Source organism: Scomber scombrus, chromosome 8 (assembly GCF_963691925.1).
Source record: "Scomber scombrus chromosome 8, fScoSco1.1, whole genome shotgun sequence".
Taxonomy (NCBI): domain Eukaryota; kingdom Metazoa; phylum Chordata; class Actinopteri; order Scombriformes; family Scombridae; genus Scomber; species Scomber scombrus.
In genome coordinates this window covers 11,986,354-11,995,683 of record NC_084977.1, presented here as the reverse complement: position 1 = coordinate 11,995,683, position 9,330 = coordinate 11,986,354, and the positions used below count along the sequence as shown (strand labels likewise).

General features: G+C 40.0%; 1 protein-coding gene across 1 annotated transcript; it reads right to left on the bottom strand.

Annotated features, from left to right (window-relative positions):
- Nucleotides 1–284: 284 nt before the first annotated feature.
- Nucleotides 285–8,541, bottom strand: creb3l3a (cAMP responsive element binding protein 3-like 3a). The gene is made up of 10 exons (XM_062424119.1): nt 8,385–8,541; nt 7,855–7,971; nt 7,435–7,678; nt 6,829–6,962; nt 4,841–4,951; nt 4,628–4,734; nt 3,762–3,830; nt 3,429–3,513; nt 2,151–2,244; nt 285–1,600 (listed from the first exon to the last, which is right to left on the bottom strand). Exons 1-10 carry the CDS (start codon nt 8,403–8,405, stop codon nt 1,284–1,286), a joined length of 1,299 nt encoding a protein of 432 aa, XP_062280103.1. The 5' UTR covers nt 8,406–8,541; the 3' UTR covers nt 285–1,283.
- Between the last annotated feature and the right edge of the window lie 789 nt (nt 8,542–9,330).

Sequence of the window (9,330 nt, the reverse complement as noted above, 5' to 3'; positions counted from 1 at the left end):
CATGTCACACTCACCCATTCACGCACACTTTCTTACGTTGATGGCAGAAGCTGCCATGTAAGGTGCCAAACTGCTCATCAGGAGGAGTAAAATGAAAATGACAGTAAAATAAGCTGAATTATGTGTGTTATGTTATAATGTTATGTCTCCCCAAACAAAAGTTCACAATATTATGTTTTATGAGCTTTCAAGGAATTTATTTTATAAAACGTGTTCAAGGATGATGAAATAATTCAACATAAAATTCCGGTTTGGGGATGAATTTTGATTTGATATGAACCGTGTTGGTGTTTTATTCACACTTTATTTCAATCATTAATCTGATCTGTCAAAACAATAATCAGCCAGTTTCTACAGTGGAGTCCAATTAATTTCACAAGAGCATCTCTGGTTCCTCTGTGACGTTAAGTCTTTCAGCCATAGAAAATGTCAACCTGAACAAGTCAGACCTTGAAATTCTGGTCTAAGAGGCAGCAGGGTTAAAAACACTTTCATCCCATCAGTGGGTAGTCTGCACTGACAAGACAGAGACGGCAAGTGCTGTAGACACAAGCGGCAGCCTATCTTCAGTGAGTAAATATATCAACACGTCAGTTATTGGGTAAGAAATCTGAGTCAAGAGATAAGAGGTCACCTTTGGCCTACTTTTTGGTCTCTCTCTCCCTGTAAACCATGTCTCTACTGACATCCAAGCTACTATACTTGCCTTTAAAAGGATGGCTTGTCTAGACATCGGATCACATCTTTTCTGGCAGAACTGTCAGTAGAAATATTATACCTTGTGCTTGGAGTTGCTTTTAATTATTAAAGCCCTTAAATGCATATACGGTAATTTTGATACACATTTCTCTTTCTGACATCTTTTTATTTGAAGCAGTCTTATCCACAGACGAAGCGAAACAGTTCTAATAAATTCTTCAGTGTAAACATGCTTTCAAAATCCTGAAACATATTACCTATTATCCGCTGAGATCAAAACTGTACACATCATCACAGCTCTATTCACCCAAACACACACTAATTTACACTGGCAATTTATCAAAACCAGAAGCCAAAGGATACACAGTTCAACCCGACAGGAAATTTCAGTTTAACATTCATATCTGAGTATTGATATAAAACAGTATCACAAATAAAGAAAAGGCAAACAGACATGCATGTATGTTAAAGGCAAAACAGGAATGATTAAAACGTAATTTCTATATAAACAGCAGCCCAAGATTATTCCATGATCTACTATTAGGAGGAGGAGGATTTGGGGAATTCATGTGTCTTCATTTCTTTTACATGTCATCAGCGTGTGGTCGCAGCCTAGCAGAGCGGTGGGGATCCAAGGTCACAGAAGCTATGTGACCAGTGATTGGGTCGACTTGAAAGTGACCCATCCTTTCTTCCTGACTGCTGTTTACAGACACGGGCTCCATACCGGACCGTTGTTCGTTCACTTTCAGCTTCCCCATCAGTGAAGTAATATCCTCCAATCCTAAGTCTCCTGGGAAATGCCGGTGCAGAGATTCTGATTCATCCTCAGCGGAGAATGGGGGGTCAATGACATGCAGCACGCGGGAAGCCTGGAGGTTCTGCAGGGACCGTGACTGGACTGTGTGAGAATAAGACACAGAGGAAAGATAAACAAGTTAAAGCCTCTGCGGACATGCAGCTCTGCTTATTACTGTTTATATTTTTTATTCAGTTAAGCTGGCACTGTGCTCGGTAAGTGCGTGCCTGTGTGCAGTGTGCATAAACACTGAATACATCATTCAAGACTCTAAATCTCTAAAAAGTTAAACTAGTAAACTAGTGTAGCATTGATTGCCTTTTCAAGCCTGTCAAACAGTTAATGGTAACAAATTACACGCTGGTGTAGCAGAAATCCTGATTTTGACTCCTAAGTTTAAAAATTGACATCTGGGGGCTGTGCTAATTGAGGTAATGATTAAAGCTGATTTTTCAGCGGCTTTTGAGAGAGCAATAACTTAATGATTAGACATTGCTGCATGTGGTTCTACGTGCATTAAATCTAACAAAAAGCAAATCCCCAGCCAAGCAGTGAGACTGCAGTTCTAACACGCTCCTTGGCAGTGATAGAGAGGTGCTGGATTAGTTGGCAGGTGGGCGCAGAAAGCTATTTAGAACTCAAGGTTACTCACTTCTGACTGGGCTGAAGTCTCCTTGGCTGACCTCGGTGTCAGAGAACGGCTTGAGACTGGGGAACAGGATTAAGGAGAAAGACAGCAGCAGCACCTGAGAAAAAAGAATAAAAAGTCAAAACGGAAAGGAAAGAGGAAAAGGGAGTTACATAAAAGATGGCCAGACTTGGAAAAAAATGCACCATTCGCAGTGAGTTTGAGTCAAAGAAAGTTGAAAAAATCTGTGTGGCACACACACACACACACACACACACACACACACACACACACACACACACACACACACACACACACACACACACACACACACACACACACACACACACGCATGCAGATTAAGTAAATACATAGACTTACATTCATTTTTAGGACACTTATCCCAACCCTAACCTTCACCACTGACCCACAAATCAGCATTTTACCAATTGAGAATATTTTTGTCCCCAATTGCATAATCTGTCCCAAGTAAACTGGTCTTAAGTCTGGTTTGTGTCCCTGAAAGTGACTTAAGTCATACCCATGCACACACACACACACACACACACACACACACACACACACACACACACACACACACACACACACACACACACGCATGCAGATTAAGTAAATACATAGACTTACATTCATTTTTAGGACACTTATCCCAACCCTAACCTTCACCACTGACCCACAAATCAGCATTTTACCAATTGAGAATATTTTTGTCCCCAATTGCATAATCTGTCCCAAGTAAACTGGTCTTAAGTCTGGTTTGTGTCCCTGAAAGTGACTTAAGTCATACCCATGCACACACACACACACACACACACACACACACACACACACACACACACACACACACACACACACACACACACACACACACACACACACACACACACACACACACACACACACACACACACACACACACACACACACACACACACACGCATGCAGATTAAGTAAATACATAGACTTACATTCATTTTTAGGACACTTATCCCAACCCTAACCTTCACCACTGACCCACAAATCAGCATTTTACCAATTGAGAATATTTTTGTCCCCAATTGCATAATCTGTCCCAAGTAAACTGGTCTTAAGTCTGGTTTGTGTCCCTGAAAGTGAATTAAGTCATACCCATGCACACACACACACACACACACACACACACACACACACACACACACACACACACACACACACACACACACACACACACACACACACACACACACACACACACACACACACACACACACACACACACACACACACTGAAGACGTCCTCACCAGTACACATGTCCCAGTCTGGGCTGGCTTGTTAGATGTATTCATGACCAGAGCCTGGAGCCTGCGCAACTGTTCCATTAGTGTCCTGTGGAGAGAACAGGGGAAAAGGAAAGAGGAAAGACAAAGAACCAAAATAAGAATGGAAAGAAAAAACATATTAATAAAACATAATTGGATTAACAAGGTCTTGAGGGAATGAGAGGCCAAGGCAAGATACCGTAGGCAGTTTCTAAGAAGAAGAAATGTTATTATAACCATTGCCAAAACATTATAGAGAAATTAGTGATTGTTCAATGGAAAGGAAAAAAGAAGACCCATTTTTAAATCCCTTACATGTTACATTTCTCCAGCTGCGACACTTTCCTCTGCAGCTCCTGATTATGTGCATTGCAGGCAGCCATCCTAGAGGATAATACAGAGGGGGAACAGACACAGTGAAATTGCTCTAATCAGAAATCAGTGGAATAGAACTTTTTCATTTAATTATATTTATTTTTACATAATCCCTGTACTGCTGAACCCAAAACTATCAGTGGTTGTTTTTCTCTAAAATTTTATGAGGCAGTAGCTGATGGGCTAAAACACGCACTATGGCAACTGCAACATTCCCAGTTTGAATCTGGATTGTTGCATCTCTATAGTATCCGTGCTCCTTTTTTTTATCATATACAGTTCATACTATAGTTAAATGCCAAACTACCCCAAAAATAATGGTTAAAAAAGCTGCATACTACCTCAGAACGACTTTTAGAACTGTGCTAATCTCATTCAGTTTATGATTTAAAAGCCCATTCAGATAATTGTGCATGTACTCTTTGTTCAAGATTGGTTTACTTTCCCACATGTTCAGCACATGTCCATTTTTTAAACAGTCTACGCTCCTCACTACTGTATTTGACAGCAACTAATGACATTAAACATATGGAGAGATGGCACAGACAAATGATAAAGGCCAGAATAAAGCCATGGAGTCACACTAACATGAGCCACAAAGTGATGGTGACTTTCACTGAAATGGACTGACCGATGGCTGCTCGGAGGGTGCAGCATGAAAACAATCCAGATACTTACAGTATGCTTTGGAAAAATGGTTTGCAGTAATGGAAAGCATATTGAATTAGTAGTGTATACGCTAAAACAGGAAAGCCATCATCTTTTCTAGATTTTGTGTGCCACTCTTGTGGAAATTAGACTCTTACCTGCTCTCCAGCCCATCAATATACTCCTTCTTTTTCTTCCGGCTTTCCTGGGCAGATTGCTTATTGCGAATCTTTCTGCGTATTTTCTTCAGAATCCTTTCTTCATACTGGACACAGAGGAGGGAGTGTTTAGTTTTTTGAACCTCTGCAGAATCGATAGAGAGCTCCCACTGGCTTTTCATTGTATACCCACCAACACTGATAGAAATGTACCTTGGTAAGAGGTAGCTGGCTGGGCAGAGTCACCCCCTCCTTTGCTAAAAGCTTTTTCTCATCTTCATTGAGAATCAGTTCTTGAATGGACTGTTGTGATGGCTGCGGGGCCTGATGGTGAGATATGAATAATAATATTTAAAATATGCAGTTTGATTAAATTTTCTCTCTCTGTCCCCACACCTCTTCCTCCCCCCTTTTCCACCATCTCTCTCCTCCCAAGGGCTTTACAATAAGCAGTTAAATGAGTCCAGACTATCAACCACCTTCATCACTCAAATTTCATTATCACCTCAAAGCAGTTATGGTGTGAGAACCTAAAGTACATTCTGCCACTCTCTCCCTCTTCTTATTAAAGTGGGCTGCAAAGATGGGATACATATTCAGTGTGCTGAACCACACAAACCACTGCAAACCCTCAAATTTCAGAAGACAAAATACACAAACATATTACCCTGCTTGTGCTCATTTGCTGTTTTCTACTGATGAAATTTTGGCAATCCAATAATTATGACAAATGCCATTTAAGATGCAGCACTTTCCTTCCATAAAATGCAATTCAACACTCTTACATAATTGCCCTTTCCTCACTTTGAAGACAGATTTATAAGGGAAGTAACACATTTATGGGCGAGTTTAAGGAAAATATCAACTTTAACAAAATGCTGACATAAAGGATAGGTTATGGTTCATAGTTTTTCAAGTCTGTCTTAAAACAAAGTACATTGAAACAGGTTTTCTTGCTGTAATCATTCTTCTTGTGCATACTGTTTAGATGATCTCTCCCTGGTGAGCTATCAATGTCAGTGATGGAGGACAAAATCCTAATTTTTGGCAAAAATGTGAACAAATGTTTATCTGAATCGTATATGAGGCTTAAACAATCTAAAGTATTAAAGTAAAAATCCTACTTTTTGTCAATAGGGTTTGGGAATATTTTTTTGACCTGCATTCTGCCCTTCTAATGACTCATGGGTCACAAAATGACCCACGTGTGTATTTTGGACGGAGTCATGGCAAAGGTTGAGCAAGAGAAGAAAAGGGGGAAAAAAAGCTCTTAAAGGGCCAACACACCTACTGCACTTTATACAAAAGCGATTGTTTATTGAAACTAAGATTAACTGTCATAGGGTCATGATCCAAAGTGCTACCAAAGAAAGATTTACCACCTGGTGTAACTCAAAGCTGTCCAGCTTTAGGCAAAATGACCAGCCGTAATTGGCAAATATGTCAGTTTGCTTTCAAATATGGTTCCCTCACTCTTCAGTCAACTGATTCATAGGTCAGGTGAGTAAAAAACTCCCAACTGATCAACCCGTCTCATGTGTCGGTATCATTGATCTAATCTCAAATCAAACTGTCTCATAGGTCATTATTTTTCTTCTTCCTCCAGACAAAACCGCCTCACAGATTAGTATTTTGTACTTGAAAGCACATTATGAGGGGAAATTTAAACAGGAGGAATCACTACAGCAAGAAAACCCAGTATTAGTCTTCATATGGGCAACTGATTATTGTGTAAAGACAGGCTTGAAAAATGTATGAACCTACATTCTTTAAATGTTTATGCATATTCATTATCCCTCTGTCTGCATACTAAGTCGGGTACTCCTTGGAAGGTTTGCTGCATGCTTCCTGTAAACAAATGTTTAAAAATAGATATTTCATTTGCAATTCCAAAGGCCTCGCCCCTTGGTGAATCCATGATTTCAACAAGTGTAGTCACCCACTTGTTTTTACCGAATTACATATGTACACACGTACACAGACACACACACACACACACACACACACACACACACACACACACACACACACACACACACACACACACACACACACACACACACACACACACACACACACACACACACACGCTAACTCATACAAAAGGTTAACAACAGGTTATGTATTTGAGTCAAATGGCTGAGAAAAGATACACAAACACCATCAAGACACTATCTCTCTATCACCCAGGACATACTTACTGGCTCCGGTGTTCCAGACAGTAGCAGATCCTTAACAGTTAGAGGGAAGCCAGAGGACAGCTGTGGTCTATGTACATCAGAAGGATATTGCGTAATCTTTGTCCTGTCCATTGGGAAGCCAGGCTCCCAGCCATCTGCACCCACACAAACACAAGGATACACATAGAGCACATGCAAACAACAGGAAAAAGACATGTTACTGACACAGTGTCACTGCATGAATTCTTCAATAAACAATACCACTTTTTTAAAAAAATGACAGTTGGAGCCTTGAACGTTGCTCAAACACCAATTATTCTGTTTAGTCCTCGACATGTGCACTTTTTGTTTTTCATAACGTCACACTCTTTGATAGTTTGAATAGTCTTGTACACATTCACAAATAGTACATGTTATCTTACTTTATTATCTGTGATACAGGAGATTCAAGGATTTATGTGCAGGAACAAAGCCAGAAGATGATGTCACTGAAATTACTAATTCACCATCTTTTTTTCTTTTTTTGGACTCACATCATTGGAAACACTTCTCCATAAAGTTGAATCCATAGGAAATTATCACTTTTTTTTAATGTTTTACATTATGAATTTTTTCCTTGTCACTTACTGAGGTCAATGGAGATGTTGGCCTCCAGGGCTGCCTTGGTTTGTGGCCATGGGCCTAAGTAGTGAGTGTCCCCAGGGGGGCTCTCGGGGCGCTGAGGGCTGTCCATCTGGTCTGAGGGAGGGTCCTCGCTGATCCCACTGTCACTGGGAGAAGGAGACCAGAGAGGCGAGCCTGACACAGAATCATTTCCACTTAGAAGGGAATTGAGAAAGTCATCATCTGCCTGCTCAGCCGGCTGCAGCATCTGCTGGATGAAAAGTGCAATCATTAGTCTGTTTGAGGTGACGACATGGCGAGAGATGGGACAGTCTTTTATCATACACAATCTTTAAAGAAGGATGCCGCTGTACAGGGTATACAAAGCAAAAAGTTATTTTTAGCATGTATGAGTGACATTAAAAGTCCCATAGCCACACGTACATTTGGGTCCTGGATTGGCCAGGTGTGATGGTTGCCATGGTGTCCTGGTTCCTCATGACGGAGAATTCCATCATTTTGATCAAACAGCCAGTCAAGCAGCTCGATGCCATCACAGCCCTGAAATGAGATCATGACATTTAATGACAACAAACAGTATGTTTTCTTTGATGCTTTTAGAAACAAAGAGAACCAGATGAAAAAGGTTTCATATGCATTCACAGCTGGGGACTACTGTTTTACTGCCAACAATTGACCAATGTCATTGCAGAGCGCACTGTACTGTACAATGTGTTCCTTCATTCTGTTCTGTGTCACTCTGACACTTTTTATTACACTTGGTTGTTTTATTTTCAATCTAAAACAAAAACATTTGTGTTGACATTAAGGTAGATTTCAGATCTAGATGTAGGATTTTCTGGATTGCTGTCAAGCCAGAACTGTCTCTTGCGGGACTTTCCAATTTCAGATCCTACTGTAACCCATAACTGGCACAATACAGTCCAATCAAAAAGACAATAATTGTTACTCACCTGGTCTGAGTAGTGCTCCATAGCTTCCTTGCTTGGGTGGCACACCAAAGAAGCCCACAAGACAACAAAGATCCTGTCAAATTATCCGATTTACTTGGGTGTGTAGAAGCTTTGTCTCTCTGTTCCTAAAAAGTTTCTACTGTATCTCTCAGTTCCTCTTCTCAGGTCCAAAGTTTAAACTCCAACACACCCAGCCAGCTAGCCTGCTTTGTCCCCATTGGCTGTAAGAATATATAATCAGATTGGTAGCTTAGAGTACACAACGAAGGAAATTCACAAGTTGGTCTATCTGGAGACGGACATTTAGTCTCCACTAAGACGTAAAAAATCAGAAAGGTCAAAGTCTATTGTTTCCTTTCCTCTTGTTTTTTTTGAAATCTTATTGACATACAGATAGATCTGACCTTTGGCATATATTCATAACACAATGAATGTATAATTGCCTGTTTCTGGAAAACAAAACTCTAACAACACTGGTTTTAAAAAACATAATATCTACTGAGCACCGTTTATTAAATTATTATCATACGCTGCATGTGTTTATCTTAAATCCGGTTTATTAAGTGAATAAAATGCTACATTTAGTTGTTAGAAAAATAAATAACTTATTATAGAGTGAGAAGAAGACAAATTGGCCTAAGGACTCTTGAGGCACTAATCAGCCTTTAAGGAGGCTTAACAACATGAATTAGTCAATTAAATCATAACTACACCAAAACAACTTGCACCCTCTCTGCATAATATATGTGATTTGGTTCAGGATTTAATTATCTTTTTTCACCAAAGCTTCAAAACTCATGTACCTCAACAAGCACATGAATGAATGAAGTCAGAAAACCAACATCCATCTTAGATATTCAGATAGGCTGCTTTCAGTGATCTCGTTAGACTGAAAGAAAGAAAACAAAATAAAGAACAAAAAAATGGGAGGAAGAGCATTGATGTG